Consider the following 16,883-nt stretch of genomic DNA (forward strand, 5'->3'; position numbering starts at 1 on the left):
ACCAGACTGTGAGGGACTGCGGAGCGGGTGGAGAGGGAGTGAAGACAGCCTGCCAACTACTCTTTGGAGTGGCTTTCTGATAAGCGAGGAGAAAATGGTAGTTCAAGAGGGCTGCAAGATATTGGCAACATTTTGTGAAGATAGGAGTCATGAGGACGTTTTTAGCTGGAGGACAAGGAGAGGGGGAGGCTGAAGATGGGGAGGAAGAAAAAAGAGATAGAAGAGAAATAAAGAAATCAAGAGAGCAACCATTCTAGGGAAGTAAGAAGGGATAGGCCTGGGAGCCCAGATGGATAATTCTGGCTCAACCAGGACCTCTCAATGAAGTCATAAAAGATATATGGAGCCGGGCGTGGTGGCGCACGCTTGTAATCCCTGCACTTGGGAGGCAGAGACGGGAGGATCACACAGGTTCGAAGCCAGCCGCACTGGTTTAAGAGACCCTGTTTCCAAATAAAAATAGGTCTTGGAGTGTAGCCCGGAGGTAGGAGGGTTTCTAGGAACCCAGTACCACCAAATAAATAAATAAATAAATAAATAAATAAATAAATAAATAAAGTAAAAAAAATAAAAAAATAAAAGATATAGGGAAATATTGATGTCAATATTTGGGAGTAAAAAAGGCCTCCCTCTTTATTTGCTATCTTATTATATGCCCAGGGCTGAGTTCAAGGCTCATCCAATCACTCAGTCAACATGAGCTAGTCGAGGCTCTGGGAAAATGGTGGCAAATAACAGATCAAACCTTTGCCCTTGAGGCAGAGTTGGACGCTGAACACATGAACCGATAGATATATAATATTTCATATGGCTGACAAATGCCATAAAGTATTGAGGTGCCAGGGAGGGGTAGAGGGCAGGTTGGCAGTGGCACCTTACATGGCGGGTCAGGGGAGACGTCATAGGGCAGGGAGCGAATGTGCCATCAGGAGCAGCAAGTGCAGAGGCTCTGAGCCAGGGGCATGCCTGGTGTGGTTGGGGAAGAATGATCAATATGAGGTCAGAGAGGCACCAGGAATGGGTCAGCTCACTGTTGGTCGTGTAGAACTTTGGGTTCTGCTCTGTGTGGATGAGAACCGTAGGAAGGATCTGGTCCAAAAGAGTGATATCATCTGACTTGTTCTAAAAGGCTCAGTGTGGCCAGGATGGAGGGAAGAAGACCAGCTAAGAGGCTGCAGCTATTGATCAGGGTGAAAGCTGTGGAGATGAGGGAAGTGCTTAGACTGTAGACATATTTTGGAGGTGCAGCCAACAAGATTTACAGATAGGCTAAAACCAACAAAGAACAACTGTAGAGTTCTTGGTCTGAACCTCTGAGGAATATGGTTGCTCTTGATTGAAATGAGGAAGAATCTGAGGGAACAGCAGAAGTGTGCCTGGGGTCACATTAGTTCTGAGATGCTCACGAAGCCTCTGCGATGGTCATTTGCAAGGGTCAGGAGTTTCAGAGGCAGAGGTTAGAGCTTAGGTGGGAACTCTCAGCAGGTTCATGTGGGGTGAAGCCCTGCATGGACCATCTTACCTGGGGTAAGGACAAGTAGGGGAGAGAGCCCAAGGATGAAATCCTGGGGCCTCCCACATTTCAAGATTGAAGAAAGGAGGGGGAACTGGCAGAGAAGCTGGTAGAGAACGCCTGTGGGGTAAAGTAAAAGGGAATGAGCCCAGGGACCTAGGGGTAGCGATGGCCACCTCTGTCCCCCTTCTGTGCAGACGGATGGGAGCCAACCAGGTGACAAAAGGACAATCTAGCAAGTCCTTCAGGTGCATCCAAGCAGGTTCACTTTAAGGACTTTTTGGGGGGTGCCCAGCAGCTTTGAGGAGGCACAGAAAAGCCAGAAGGGAGAGATTGGCTCAGGTGGGCATGCCCGGCAAGCAAAGGACTGCAAGGACTTGATCACAAGGAATTATTGACCCTTGGGCTCAGACCCTGAGAGCCAGGTGCTCATGAGAGAAGGGGGGTCCTGGGACTGGTCCTGTTGACCGAGGGGTAGGGGAGGTGTGGGGGTATGAGGACTGAAGTCGCCTGGTCCCAGGCTGGCATCTTCTTCCATGGTGCCCGGCTGACCAGCAGAAGGCCACTTGCCCCTTAGAGAGCAAAACCCTGGATCCACACTCTCCTGTCTGGTCCCTCCAACCCCTTCCAGTGTGCGGCCAAATCTCAGACTCAGAACATTAACTAATCTTGGTTTTCTCTTTGTTTTTGTTTTGTTTCGTCTTGTTGAACGCCTCGCCCCGCTCTCTCCGTGTACCCCATCCACCTGTGTCTCCATGCCGGGTGCTTTCCTCCCTGTCTCCTGCCTGCCTTTCACTTCCTGCTGGCTCCCCGGGGTGGGCAGCGTACAATGCCAGACTGCAAGACATGGGGCGGGGTGGCAGCGTCCGGCCCCCTCCTCTCCACCGGCTCCGATCTGCCTCCCTCTCTGGTTGGTTCCTCTCCTGCCCCTTCTCTCCCGCCCCGTAGCTGCTTAGCCATTTTCTCAGCTCCCAGTCTGCCTCTCCTTCCTGTGCTGTTCCTTCAAACCTTTGCCCGCCCTCCTTTCTCCTTACTTTCTACCTCCTCCAATCTTTTCTTTCTACTCTCCATTCCTGGTGATTGCCCTCTTTTCACCTCTCTCTCTTTCTCTCATTTTCTTTTCTCTCCCCCACTTTTCTCGCTGCCCCCTCCTTGTCCATCTTTTCCTCCTTCTCCTCCTCCCTCTCTCTTAAGCCCTTGGTCCTCCCTTTCTGCATGAGCCACACCCCCACATCTGCATGAACCATGCCCCCACTTCTGCATGGATGCAGGCCTGATGCTTGAGCTCTGGGGACAGGATCCGAAATAACTAGACAGACTCTCAGGGACCCCGGGGAGATGTGGGCTTTGGCAGTGAGGCGCTCGCTCTTTGAGGGCTTCCGACAGCCCCACACCAGCTTCCCAGGCAGAGGTGTGGGCTTTGAGGCCTGGTCTCTGTAGGAGCTAGGCTGTGTTCTGCTTGGGGCCTGGCACCTGCCACTCTGTCCCCTTGAGAATGGAGTATTCCTCCAACCCCATCTCAAATATCTAATCCTAGGAGCCCTGGCCCAGGGTCAGAAGTCCCAGGTGTGATCCTGGCCCACCTCTGTGACCTTGGATAGTCTCTTAACCATTCAGAGCTCAATTTCCCAATGTAAAGATGAAGAGATGGTAGTCCCCCTTGGAGCGGTTTGCACAGTGGTTTGGCATGCTTTGTGCCTGGGGCCCTTCATCAGGGTCCTGTTACTTTATCTAAGATAAAGTCCACTGATGTCCCCCAGCCTCTTGGACACATGGGCCTCTAGGACCTTAGCCCTGCAGATGGAGTCACCTGGTCTTTCCCTGCTCCTCAGCCGCAGGCCAGTGTCTGGGACAGATGGTGCACTGAGGCTGGCCTGACACATGGCCTTGAGCAGCCCTGGGACCAGGCTGAGGTCTGGGGGGGGGGGAGGGGCATTGATCCCAGTTGCAACATCTGGGGCCTCAAGGCCCCCCCTCCCCCTTCGTGGATAATTGGGAGGTGGCTCTAGCAGACTGCCCCACTTTCTCTCTCCTCTCTCTGCCCTTTCCTCGGCCCAGTGGTGGGGAGAACAGTGTTCAGACGGGCCTGGGGCTTTGGGCAGGGCCCAGGGTGGTGGGCCTATCCCGAGGGGAGCTGGCATGGCTTGCCCTGGGGCTGCTGGTGTGATCGCCGCCATGTGGCTTCCTGGTGCCCTGGCCTGGCAGGTGGCCGTCCTCCTGGATCCCCCTGGCTTCCGGAGCCCAAGGCAAGCAGTTGGACAGCCAGCCCCGGCGCTGGAGCTGAGGAATCCAGTCTTTTGGAAATCGAAGGCTGGAGAATAAGAGCTGGGTCTGTGGGGTGGGGTGGGGTGGGGTGGGGTGGGGTGCTGGCTGGGGGCAGGGGTCTGCGTGCAACCTGACATGGAGGCATTTGTCCATGTGACTTGAGGTGGGGCAGCTATATTTTGCCAAAGTGCATGTAGTGATGTGTGTGAGGGTTTCAGCTCTGAGAATTGCACGGTGTGTGGGTATGGGTGCGAGCCTACAAGTGTGGTAAAGGGGACCCATTGCCTCGAGTCCAGCTCACGTTAGGGGACCTTGGGAAGAGAGCTGTTCCCCCAACAGCACCATCCTAGGCAGCAGAGTGGGGCTGGGCAGCGGTTGACAGGCACGCTGGCTGCCCTCAGGTGCAGGGACTGTGTGGGCACTCGGGCAGGGGTTGCTGCCCATCCTCACAGAGTAGAAGGGAGGTCCAACTCCAGCTGCATGTGATATGGCCCTTAGCTGGGAGTGGTGGTGCATGCTTGTAATCCTAGCACTTGGGAGGGAGGCTGAGACAGGAGGATCGCACAGGTTCGAAGCCAGCCTCAGCTACTTAGTGAGACCCTGTTTAAAATAGGTCTGGGAGTGTAGTGTGGAGGTAGAAAAGCCCTTGGGTTTCATCCCCAGTAACACACACACACACACACACACACACACACACACACACACACACAAAATGGCCCTAAAGAACAACACAGAACTTTTTGATTGTTGGGTTCTGTGTCCTCCAGACCACTTTCTTGCCACCAGGGCATTCCACTTCTCAGTCTTCTTGGTGACCAGACTCCCCAGCATGGCTGAGAGAACCTTCCAGAGTTCTTAAGTACTTTTCTTTGCTCTTTTTTTTTGTATTGGGGATTGAACCCAGTAATATTCTGTCTCCAAGCTATACCCCTACAGCCCTTTTACAATTTTTTATTATGAAACAAGGTGTCGCTAAATTTCTGAGGCTCACCTCGAACCTGTGATGCTCCTGTCTTAGCCTCCCAAGTACTGGGGTTCTAGGGGTGTGTCACCACGCCCAGCTCTCTGCTCTCTGTCAGTGTCCTCGGGCCCACTCAGGCCCCACTGGCTCAGTGTCCAGCTGCCCCTCTTGCTGGGCCCAGGCTCTTTGTGAGTGTGCATGCGTGTGTGTTTCTGTGAGTGTACACCTGCCTCTGCCTGTGTGTGGATGAGCCGGAGGCAATCAGAGAGAGATGAGGTCAGGGTTGGGAGCCTGGGGAGGTCCTGGGTGAAGGGTGGTGGAAGCAGCCCTGTTTTATCATCTGCTGGTCTCTGAGATGTGAGGAGAGGGGCGTGCTCTCTTGGGCACTGGCTGTCAACTTGTGTCCAGAGGTCCCAGCTTGGCTGAGGAACAACGGGGCTCTCTTCTCTCCCCTGCCATGCCCGGCACCTCTCCCCTAGAGAGTGACTAGAGAGGGAACTGGCTCTCCAGGGCAGCTGTGGGCTTGCCAAGGGGGACAACAGGGAGACACTGTGTTCAAGGAAAGCGAGTGGCCCTGAGTGGCCACCAGTGCCACGGGGCGCTCTGCGTGGGGAGGGGCTGGCCCTGTGGGAGTGGAATGTGAGTCTTCCTGCCACTCCCTGGCTCTTTGGAGGTCAGTGGGTCTATCCCCCTGCCTCTGGTCAGATCACACTCCCGTGTACTGGTCTGGTGGTGATGGGGAGCTGAAAAGGTGGGCCTGACTGCCTAGCGCTGGGAATGGCAAATCCACAGGCAGTCCCCTCTGTGGTCCTTGGGTATAGAAGCCGCTCTGGGCAGGTCAGAATGTTTCAAGATCCTCTATTAGACTTTGTGCCTCTACTGGAAACAGACCCATTTCTCAAGGGCAGTCATGAGATCCCCCAACAGGGCAGCTGGCCACCCCTTGAGAAGGCAAAGGGCACTGCCCTGGAAGAGGCTGCCAGGTGGGTGGGCCTGGCACCGAGGCCAGCTCTAATGTGTTTCCTTTAACCTTGGGGCTGAACTTGGGTCCAAACCCTATGAGCCTTTCTCCAGTAAGCCTCCTTTGTCACGGTATTATTAGAAAACCAGTGGCAACATCTGTTTCTTTGGAATGTTTTTGCCAGATGAACCCAGCAACAGCTCTGGTCCATGCTGCCCGGAAGGCCAGCACTGGGTGGGGAATCAGTGCAGGAAGGAGCAGCGTGGCCGGTGGATGCCAGGAACTCCTGCAGCCTGGGAACCTGCAACTCCAGAGGATGCAATGCGGCTTCACCGCCATCCTCCGAGGGGATGCCCCTAGCATCTCTAGTTGGGACTTCTGTCCCAAGACCTTCTGAGGTCCAGGGTTTATTTGCTTGAAGCAGAGCAGTCTGAGTGCAGGGTGAGGTCCTGTCTCGGTTGAGCTGGCAGCCAGGGCTGCTTCTGAGTAATAGTCCAAAGCAGGAACACCCCCGGCCGTCTTCTACACTTGACATGTGTGCACTGAGCCTGTCCTACGGCCCTACAGAGCCCCCATCCTGGCAGCATGGGAGCAAACAGCTCACACTAAGTGGGAGTGAGTTGGCCACTGTTCTTGGAGGCTGGCAGCCAAGTTCATGGCAAGCCTGAAGGCTTCCGGGCAGGTGCAGTTCGTGGCAGCTTTGTGGCTATGCCAGGATGGGGTCCCTGGGGGCTGCCTAGGGTGTGCAGACCCCACTATAGGTGCTGGAAGATGATTCAGCCTTCTTGAGGGTGATTTCCGACCAGCTGCACCAGCCCATTCCTGGGGGCCAGCAGTGTGCGTGCGTGTGCACATATGTACATACACATGTGCCCACGTGTGCTGTGGACAGTGCTCCCAGATGGACATCCAGGCTCCCAGCCCCATCTGGCTCAGGGCCTTTGGTCTGTCCTAGTGGTGGCGAGGGCAGAGAATTCTGGCTGAGAATCTTCCAGAGGATAAGGAGGTCTAGGGGTTCATCCTTCAGGCTGGGGTTTGGCTCCTGGGACCTGGGAAGTGAGTTTTCTAGGATTCTGAGAACCAGTTCAGTGAGGCAATGGATTCCATGCTTTGGCCCAGCTGTGGGAAGAGAGAGTGGGAAGGAAGGAGGGTGGGGCTAAGACTGGAGCAGGGTGGGAAGTGACTTCTCTCTGCCTGCCCTTTGGCAGGGAGGGCTGGGTGGAGCCTTGGCCATCACTGGGGTGAGAGGAGAGTGTGGGTAGCTAAAGGGCCAGTATAAAGGAAGTTGGCAAGAGGTTTCAGAGGTACACTGGGTGAAGGTTGAGGAATTCTAGAGATGGCTAGAAATATCCTAGGGGTCAGATGGGGCTGGGACCCCAGCATGAAGAAGCCGTTTCTTTGTTTCTTCTTGGGTGTACCATATGCAAGATGATGCAATTTATCCCTTTCCAAAAGCTCTTCCCCTCCGGCTTGGTGTTTCTCTTTGGTTGATGCAGTTGCCTTGGAGACCCTCTTCCCTCCGCCTCCCCTCTCTTGTCTGAAAGTCCTGGCCCTCTGCCTCTGGGGGCTGGAAGGAGCTGACATCTGTTTCTTGTATCAACCCTTTGTGTTCTTGGTCCCAACCCTGTGTGGAATAGAGATTCCTAGTGCAGGACTCGCCCAACCCAAGCAGACCCTCCACCCTGCAGAGCAGACCTAGGGTGTGAGGTGGACCCAAGGAGGCTGGGGAGGTGCTCAGGGAGGCAGGCCCACTAGGCTTGGCCCCGTGCTAAGTGGCGCTGCCTTCTCCAGGGGGATTAGGTGGAATGGATTATTTACTGAACACTTTACTCATTGCCCTCTGTGCCCTGCCGTTCCTTCCAGGGGTGCAGGCTCGGGAGAGGCAGCCTGCAGAGGCCCCAGCCCCGGTGCGGAGGCGGGCGGCCAGCGATGGACAGTATGAGAACCAGTCTCCCGAAGCCACGTCTCCCCGTAGCCCCGGGGTCCGGTCCCCTGTCCAGTGCGTCTCCCCTGAGCTGGCTCTTACCATTGCTCTCAATCCTGGAGGGCGGCCCAAAGAGGTGAGTCCTTGAGCTGCATCCTGGGCCCACAGAGGGTAGTGGAGCCCGCCCTGTGATCCAGGAACCTGAGGGTCATTTTGGCATTGACCTATCAGTAAACACATGCATCCTCCCTCCTGTGTCTCACCCTGTGTGGAATCTGGAGCCTGTTTCCTTCCTCCAATAGCTTTATGCCCCCATTTATTACATTAATACTGAGATTGGAGTTCCCTTCGTGTGTGTGTGTGTGTGTGTGTGTGTGTGTGTGTGTGTGTATGTGTGTACTGGAGACTGAACCTAGAAGCATTCTACCTTTAAGCTACACTGCAGCCCTATTTTATTTCTATTATAAACAGATCTCACTAGGTTGATGAGAGTCTCATATCTGCTGAGACTGTTCTCAAACCTGTGATCCTCCTGTCTCGGCCTCCCAAGTACTGGGATTACAAGCGTGCACCACCACGCCTGGCAAAAGTTCCTTTCTCGATTCCTAAAGAGACTGCACATCTTTCCTCTCTTGCCTTCTGACAGGGCCCAGGCCCCTGCCTCCAACCCCTGCCCTGTGGCCCCTGGTCTGAAATCGTTCCAATTCTGCCTGTGCTTCACTATGGCCTTGCAAATAACCACTCTCCCACACTCTCAATTACAAGGAGCTGCTGGGGCTATGAAGGCCCACGACCTCCCTTTGATCATCATCGGACTTACCTGCGTGTGGTGTAGGCGGGCTAGGGAGATCATGAGGCCTGGGTCCTGTGCAGGGGAGCCTCTCCTTCTCAGGGCTCCCCCTTTCCTTCCCTTTGTTCTCCTGCAGCCCCATCTGCACAGCTACAAGGAGGCCTTCGAAGAGATGGAGGGAACCTCCCCGACCAGCCCACCGCCCAGTGGGGGTAAGAACTCCCTGCTAAGCCTGCCTCTCAGTCCCTCCAGCCCCTTACCTCATTGGCTGCAGGTAGCTGGTGGGCGGGGGCTGTGTGCTGGCAAAGCTGGGCAGGCCCCACCATCCACTCCTATGTCTCGAAAGTGAGGCAGCCCCAGTCTTAATACCTGGACTGATTGTCTCTGGGGCCCTGGGCTCTTACACTATGGAGTTTTCTTGGTTGTTTGAGTCTTTACATTCTATATTCAAAAGATCCTCCATCTTAAGACCCGACCTGGTTTCTGATGCCCGTTTCTGCCTGCACCAGGCGCCTCTTCCGCTTCAGGCAATCTGTAGCTTTGTGTAAGAAAGGACTGGGTCCCTTAGGTTGACAGAGCCGCCATCATCTGCCTTTGACCCCTGGATGGGGACATTTGGTCTGCAGCCTTCCATCTACTCCATGGGGAGACAGATACCCAAAGGACAGCCAAAGAGAAGGCCAAATGAGGCCAGGCGCATGGCAGGGTGCCTTTTTATAGGAAAATGCCCTGAACTGGAGGAGGTGGTTGTGGTAAAGATGGGCAGAGCCACGGCATGGCAGAGGGACTCAGTCTCATGAGAAGCCCCGAGTTCCTGTTAGGAAGGGGAGGTAGAGGCTGGGCTGCTCCAGGGTGGGTTGGTTCAGCCTGGCCCACGCTGCCTGTTTGCTCCCGGCAGAGGAGAGGTGGGCCAGGGAGGCGCCGGCAGTGCCTCTCCTGGGGCTGGCTGTCCCGTTCAGGGGCAGCCTGTGGCGACAGCACATGGCTTGTGCGTCAACAACTTGTGTTGGCTGCCATGTTGGGCACACAGGAGGCTGAAGTCCTGGCTGACCAGCCGCCTTGGACGCCATGGTTCTGTCTGTCCACTTGACATGATGTGAGTACCTTTGTAAATAAGATTTTTCTAGTAGTCACATTGATAACCATGACAGGACCCTGGTGAAATTAATTTAATAATATGTCTATTAAATCAATATATCATTTTAATATATGACCAATATAAAATGCTGAGATATTTTATAATATTTTTTGTGGTACTGGGGATTGAACCCAAGGGCATTCTACCTCCGAGCTACATCCCCAGATCTATTTTTTAAAAAAAGTTTTAATTTTGAAACAGGGTCTCAGTAAATTGTGGAGGGCCTCACTAAGTAGCTGAGGCTGGCTGTGAACTGTGATCCTCCTGTCTCAGCCTCCCAAATGATGGGATTACACACATGTACCACCATGCCCAGCTATATTTTAAAAGATAAAAAAGATACCAGTGTTATTATTTTTAGTAATATGCTTTATCTAAATCCAGTTTGAAAAATTTAGTATTAAAGTATTAAAAATACTTCATTAGTGTAAAAATGAGATATTTTGCATTCTTTTTACACAATCAATGCTAGCATGTATTTTGCAGTGACTGTACTCAGTTTAGATTAGCTAACGGCAAGTACCCAGAAGCCACGAGGGCTCTTGGCTGCCATATTGGACCTAGATCAGTCTACTCAAGAGCCAGCTCTGCAGCCTTCTGGGACTTGGTGGCATCTCCCTTCACCTTCATAACTGCTTCTCTTAGCTTCAGGTCCAAACAGCCAAGGGTCGGATACCCCATCAGGGATGAAAGCCATCAGGGCACTAGACTGGGTTTTGCCTTTTCCTCTCCCTCCCCTTGGCCACCATGGGTCCCCTGAGGACAAGATTAAGTCAGAGGTTTCATGAATGCACAGGGTTAGGGAGAGAGGATGGAAGGCGGAGAAATGGCAGGAATTTTTCTCTCAGGAAGCAGAAGACTGCCTGGTCCTAGTGCCACCCACAAAGCTGCCTCGGCAGAGGGCCACATTGCCTGGGCCTGGGGGTGCTGGAGGAGAGGGAGTAGGAAACCAAGGGGGAGGGCCCTCCAGTTCCTTCACCTTCTCTCCTGGGTCTCCCTGCACCTCTGTAGTACTGCTGGGCTGGGGTTGACTCACAACTCTCCCCTGAGCAGTAGTCTCAGAGGCTGGGTCTCTTCTTTCAGAATCAAACCATTCAAGTGTACATTTATTTAACAAACATAAGTGCTTGAAAAATGTCTATGAGCAGGATACCATGTTAGCCAGCAGGGAGTGTGGCGACAGAGAGAGAGAGAGAGAGAGAGAGAGAGAGAGAGAGAGAGAGAGAGTGTGTGTAAAGAAAGGGAGGAAAAGACTGGACTCACCCGGGCCCGGGAAGTGTGTGTGTGTGCATACTGTCCTCTCTTTTATTTTCTGGACATCTAAGGACAGGGTGAGGTTGGAGTCAGAGGTGGCCACCCACCTGGATCTCTGTCAAGTCTTCTTGTCCTGCGCACACACAAATAAGTTGTGCTTGTTTGCCTGCTTTGAGAAACTACTTTTTTCAAAAAATTGAACCCAGGAGTATTCTACCTCTGAGTCACACCCCCAACCTTATTTTATTTTTTATTTTTTATTTTAATTTTTTTGTGGTACTGGGGGTGGAACCCAGGGGCTTTTCTACCTCCGGGCTATACTCCCAGACCTATTTTATATTTTATTTGGAAATAGGGTCTCACTAAGTTGCTGAGAGCCTCACTAAGTAGCTGAGGCTGGCTTCGAACCTGTGCGATCCTCCTGTCTCAGCCACCCAAGCGCGGGGATTACAAGCGTGCGCCACCACGCCCGGCTCATTTTTTTTTTTTTTTTGTGGTATTGGGGGTAGAGTCCAGGGGCTTTTATACCTCCGGGCTATACTTTCAGACCTATTTTATATTTTATTTGGAAATAGGGTCTCACTAAGTTGTTGAGAGCCTCACTACGTAGCAGAGGCTGACTTTGAACCTGTGCGATCCTCCTGTCTCAGCCTCCCAAGCGCAGGGATTACAAGCGTGCGCCACCACCCCTGGCTTAATTTCTATTTTGAAACAGGGTCTCACTAAGTGGCGGAAGGCCTCACTAAGTTGCTGAGGCTGGCCATGAACCTGAAATCCTCCTGTCTCAGCCTCCCAAGTACTGGGATTACAGGCATGCACTACTATTCGCTGTTTTCTCATTTCCAAAAAGTCTCTTTCTTTTGGGGAACCTGGAGGGCCAGGGAGGATCCTAGAGCTGTGTTTGTGTCCTAGGCATTTGGGATCCACAACTAGTCTGTTGAGTCCATTGGGCAAACAGGGAGCATCCTTAGGGGCTCTGCAGGCTCCCATATCTTGACAGGAGACACAGAGCTTATTTCTTTAGTTCTCATCAGAGGTGTGTTAGGAGACATGGCAGCTGTCATCGAGACATCTCGTGACTGGGCATAATACTGCCCGCAGCTCAGCTCAGAGTCCTTGGCTGATGGGCAAAAGCCAGCAGCCCTTTCTGACCTTGTGTGTTATGTGACACTTGTAACCCAGATGGGCGGCTTGGGAGGAGCCTGGCTTTGCACAGGAAGCCAGAGCTCTTGGCTGAGGATAGCAGCCTCTCTTTCCCCCAGAGCACCAAGGTTTGGGGGCACAGAGCCCCGCACTGGCAGGGTCTCTCTCTTTGTGTGTACGTGTCACTTGGGATGGAACCCAGGCGCATCCTATCTCTGTGCTATACCCCCAGCCCTATTTTATTTTTTTATTTTGAAACAGAGTCTCACTAAGTTTTGGAGAGCCTCACCAAGTTGCTGAGGCTGGCCACAAATCTGCTATCCTCCTGTGTCAGCCCCCCAAGCACTGGAATTACAGGCGTGTAGCACCACACCCAGGGGCTCTCGTAAAGAGATTTTTTTTAAGGGACATGTGTGGCAGAGGACTGGCCTGAGTCTCAGCACTCCAGCCTGTGACCTCCTCCTCCCTCTTTAGGACGTGTCATCTCGAGGCGCCATTCTTTGTTTGTTCTTCTCTAAGCCCACCTATGAGCATGGTTTAGAAAGACTGCATGTGCACGTGTGTACGTACGTGTGTTTATATGTGTTGAGAAGGTTGTTGGAGAAAAAGAGAGGAAGAGGGAAGGGAGAGGATATCCTAGAGCAAGGCAGAAGCAGCTGGAGAAGCCTGAGTGTTCATTGAAAGGCATGGCAATAAGAAAAGGGGATTGCAGCAAGAAGCCATGGGCCCGGGGGTAGACGTGATTCTCTCAAGGTTGAGGCCAGGGCCAGGACAAGGGTGGCATTTCCTGATTCTTTCCCTTTGTCCTTTAAACTGCTGAAAAGAGAAAAACACAGAGGGAGGGAAGGGCCCAGAGCTATTGCAGCGGGGACTTTGGATGGCTCCATAGGTGCCCAGCCAGCCGTTGCCAACACACGCCCTCACTGTGGCCGGTCCTCCCCCACCCCTCACTCCCAGTGTTTCCCCTCTTCTTTTGGCACAGTGCGCTCCCCTCCAGGCCTGGCCAAGACACCCCTGTCTGCTCTGGGCCTGAAGCCCCACAACCCCGCGGACATCCTGTTACACCCCACAGGCGGTGAGTGGCTGGAAGGGAGGTGGCGTGGGAGGCCAGGGGAGGCGGACCGGTGCCCTGGGCAGGGCGTCTGTAATTGGAAGGCTCCTGGGGTGGAGGTTCTGGGGGCTTTGTGCAGGAGTTGGGATGACACCTCCCTCTGCCTGTTGATGCCTCCTGGGACTCAGGGATTTGGAGCCCTGGCCTCAGTTTCCTCAGAGCCTGTCAGTTCTCTACTGGAAGCCTGGGTCCTCCAGCCCCCTGTGTTCAGGTGTGTGCGTGCCTGTGCCCTACCTGCAGCCTGCTGGCCTCCGCTCTGAGCCTCCTGGAGACCAGATCCCTGGCATTCCGGTGTTTCCTGGTCAGCCACTTTGGGCTCCCAGCACCCTGCCTGAGAAACTCGTGACCTGGCAGCAGCCACCAGGCTCTGCTGGTCTCCCCTGCCAGGCCGAGGCCCTGGCGCCCTTGCAGTCCCCTTGCCTATATGCCCGATACTGGCCGTATTTGCCCTGCTGCTGATGACCAGAGTGAGCTCTGGGGACTGTCTGGTCTGGGGACCTCCCCGGGGTCAAATAGCCTGTCGTGGAAATAGTGGGCAGAGCCCTGGGCTGGTCTGGGGAAGGCTGTCCTCGAGGTAGATGGCGCCTGGGTTCGCACCCCCTACCTCCTCTTCCCATTTCCCGGCTCCTCTCCTTCCTGCAGGGAGGGAGACGGTGGGGCTGTGGGCTCTTAAAGGCAATTTGGAGTTTGGAGTAGGCTGAGCCTGGAAAACCGCTCCTAGACTCTGGTTTTAGGCCTGAACTGGGGCTCTTGGAGTCAACTCTACCTTTTCTCTTTAGTCACCAGAAGACTGATCCGACCAGGTAGGAGGGCACTGGCATGCATTGTGACCCACCCGGACACGGCCAGGGCACAGCCTCTCCCACTCAGGAGGACACTCCTGACCAGCATGGCCAGGGACACTGAGCCACCAGGGAGGCCGAGGGGCCGGGGCTGCCTGTCACCCGCAGGCATGCTGCTTCTCTAGGCCTGGCGGGGGCAGCAAGAGGGCGGGCTCCTGAGAGCCCTGTCTCACATCACACCCTGGGCGCTGGGGTCCTGCACGGTGGACCTTGGCCCCCCCACCCTTGGGGCTCTTCTGTGGAGCCTGCCTCTTTCCTGGCCTCAGCATTCCTGCCTCCCTTTTCTCAGCAAAGTCTTTCTCCAGAAATAATCCCTGTTAACTGACCTCTCTCTCTCTCTCTCTCTCTCTCTCTCCCCCCGCCCTTCCTCCCTCCTTCCCTCCCTCCCTCTCTCTCCTTGGCTCTTGCTCTCATCTTCGTCACCTGCCCCTTTCCTGCCTCTCCTTCCTCGTCTCCTTCTCCTCCTCCCTCAGAGGAAGATGGGGGGCAGGAGGTGATTAAGCTTCCGGAAGGTAAGTGCAGGTTTGTGGCCATCCTCCGGGTGCGGGAATGGCCGTTCACGCAGAGCTTGACCAGGCTGGCTGGGGCAGCTCTCCTCTTACCTGCTCTCAAGTGACCAGGCGCGCAGCCTTCCTGTCCCCGCCCCCTGACAATGAACTATCCCCCTGGGCGCCACCTGAATGCTGCCCGGAGCGCGGGGCCACTGGGCACCAATTCAGGCACAGCCAGCGTCCAGGCGCCAGGGCGGAGCCACCGTGTTGATAAAAACAGCCTCTTGCAGCCCCAGAGGGAGGCAGGAGGGGCGGAACTCCATGGCCAGGGCCTGTCGGAGCAGGGTCACCTCAGCAGTAGACCAGACCGGTCCTCCTGGGGCTGCTGTGTGTACTGGGTGTCAGCCGCATCTTTGACTTCCTCTTGCTGGATGCCAGCAGCACTCACCCTGCCCGTCTGCAATCTCAGCACTCAGGAGGGTTGAGGCCAGTGCATGGGAGCTCAGTGAGACTGTTTCAAAATAAAATAAAATAAATAAATAAAGCAGGACTGGAGGGCGTAGGTCGGAGGTGCAATGCCCCTGGTACTACTAGTTCAATCCTTAGTACTACTCAGAGAAGGAAGGAAGCTGGAGGTGTGCTGGTGTTCGTCTGTAACCCAGTACTTGAGAGGCTGAAACAGGAGGATCGCAGGTTCGAGGACAGCCTTAGCGAGTAGTGAGACTCTCATCAACCTAGTGAGACCCTGTTAAAAACAAAAAGTGGGCTGGGAATGTAGCTCAGAGGTAGAATACTACCAAGTTCCATCCCCAATACCAAAAAAAGAAGAAGAAGAAGGAAGAAAGGGAGGGAGGGAGGGAGGGAGGGTCCCTGGAAGATATGATCGCCCCTCCCTCAGGGACACTGTCATGGATCCACGATTTGCCTCTGGGAGCTTCTGCCTGGTTTCCTGTCAACACAGAAAGTTGGAAGTCTGTCTTTGTGGCATCTTTGGGGATTTCAGGAGAGCCATGGACTCTCCCCCTTCAAAAGTGCCCCAGCACGCCCCTGCACATCATCTGAGAAGCAGCTTCAAGGAGTTAACAAGGCTGTGGTCCCAGTTTTGCCCTGGATTTGGAGGAGCCCTTGCATTGTGTGCGGGGCGAGCCAGCAGGGACAGAACCCAGTGAGAGGCCTTTAACTCACTGGGACAGAACTCAAGTGAGGTCTCAGCACAGTGGTGAAATGAAGGGGTGGCTGTGTTTCTAAGGACCCCGGTGGCTTTCGAAGGCCGCTTGCCTTTGCATGCATCTCTCCTTGATTTCCCACCCCGAAGTGGGCATGGCCCCAAACCCGAAGCACCAGCTGAGGTGTTTGGAGCTTCCCGTTCCTAAGCGGCCTGGGGCCGGGTGACCAGGACTGCATGGGAGTTGCAGAACAAGGCAGCCATCTGCGAGGGATCCCAGAATTCAGGAGCCGCAGCTGAGGGCCGCGCTTCTTGTCCTTGGAGCTGCCCCTCCGGCTGCTGTCCAGCCTCGGACCTGGGAAAGGGCTTCACCCAGGCTTGGCCACTCATGGCTCTGGATGGTGCCGGTGCGGCGAAGCTAGGCTTTAGAGCCTCAGTGCTCAGCAGGCTCTGGCTGACCCAAGCACACAGTGGGCTCCTTTGCTTTTGGTACTGGGATTGAACCCAGAGACATCCTACCACCAAGCTACATGTCCAGCCCAGTTTTATACAGGCTCTCACGAGGCTGCCGAGAGCCTGCTCTATTGCCTAGGGTGGTTTTGAAGTTGCGATCCTCCTGTCTCAGCCTCCCAAGTACTGGGGTCACAAGCGTGCACCACCATTCCTGGTTCAAGTGAGCTCTGAACACCTTGGGAGAAGGTCCCAGGAGGAGGTGGCTCCACAGCTGATAGCTGATGGGCCCCACTGGTTGTGTCTTTCACTTTGGGGTGACTTCAGAGGATCCGGTTTGACAGAGTCCAAACCTGCTAAGTTGGCACACAGTGACTCTCAGCTTACAAGACCTCGAGTCCCCCAACTCTCCACCTGTCCCAGAGGCACAGAGTTTGGAGGGACGCTTCCGAGGCATCAGTGCAGCTGTGGATAAAGAGCTGGGGTTGGTGTTATTTTGGGTGGGGTCGGGGGACCCGCCCCTGGTCCCAGTGGGTTGGCAGATACAGAACCGCACTGGAGTCATGGGTCTCCAGGCATTTCCACACTTTCCCTGCCTCCAGGCACAGTGCCTGGGATTCCTGTGTGGGAAATGGAATTGCTGCCTGGGGAGTGGGCGGGAAGGCCACCAGCTCCATATTTCCCGACTCAGGCACCACCTCCAGGGTCAGACTGGGTCACATTCTTTGCTGACCCTTGGAGGTTCTGCTTGATTTCCCTGCTGATATTTTGATGGGAAATTCAGAAAAAGAGGCTTGTGAGGGAAAATGATCAGTGGTGGAATTATTCAGCTGGGCGGGAGTGGGGGAGATTTGGGAGATATTTGCTCTGTTCAA

The 16,883-nt window shown here is 54.5% G+C and overlaps 1 protein-coding gene across 4 annotated transcripts in view; it reads left to right on the plus strand.

The window, feature by feature from the left end:
• Positions 1-16,883, plus strand: part of TNS1 (tensin 1) — a gene marked incomplete at both ends in the record, with an annotated part of 220,739 nt that overhangs the window by 180,883 nt on the left and 22,973 nt on the right. Inside the window, 5 exons of one of the 4 annotated variants that reach the window (XM_080688952.1) lie at positions 7,564-7,760; positions 8,551-8,626; positions 12,932-13,024; positions 13,840-13,863; positions 14,376-14,414. In XM_080688952.1, coding sequence (XP_080545078.1) covers positions 7,564-7,760; positions 8,551-8,626; positions 12,932-13,024; positions 13,840-13,863; positions 14,376-14,414 — 429 coding nt within the window. The remainder of the gene's footprint in view (positions 1-7,563; positions 7,761-8,550; positions 8,627-12,931; positions 13,025-13,839; positions 13,864-14,375; positions 14,415-16,883) is intronic. The other 3 variants (XM_080688953.1, XM_080688955.1, XM_080688954.1) reach the window with 3 other exon arrangements.

Source organism: Muscardinus avellanarius, assembly GCF_963383645.1.
Source record: "Muscardinus avellanarius genome assembly, chromosome: 2".
Taxonomy (NCBI): Eukaryota; Metazoa; Chordata; class Mammalia; order Rodentia; family Gliridae; genus Muscardinus; species Muscardinus avellanarius.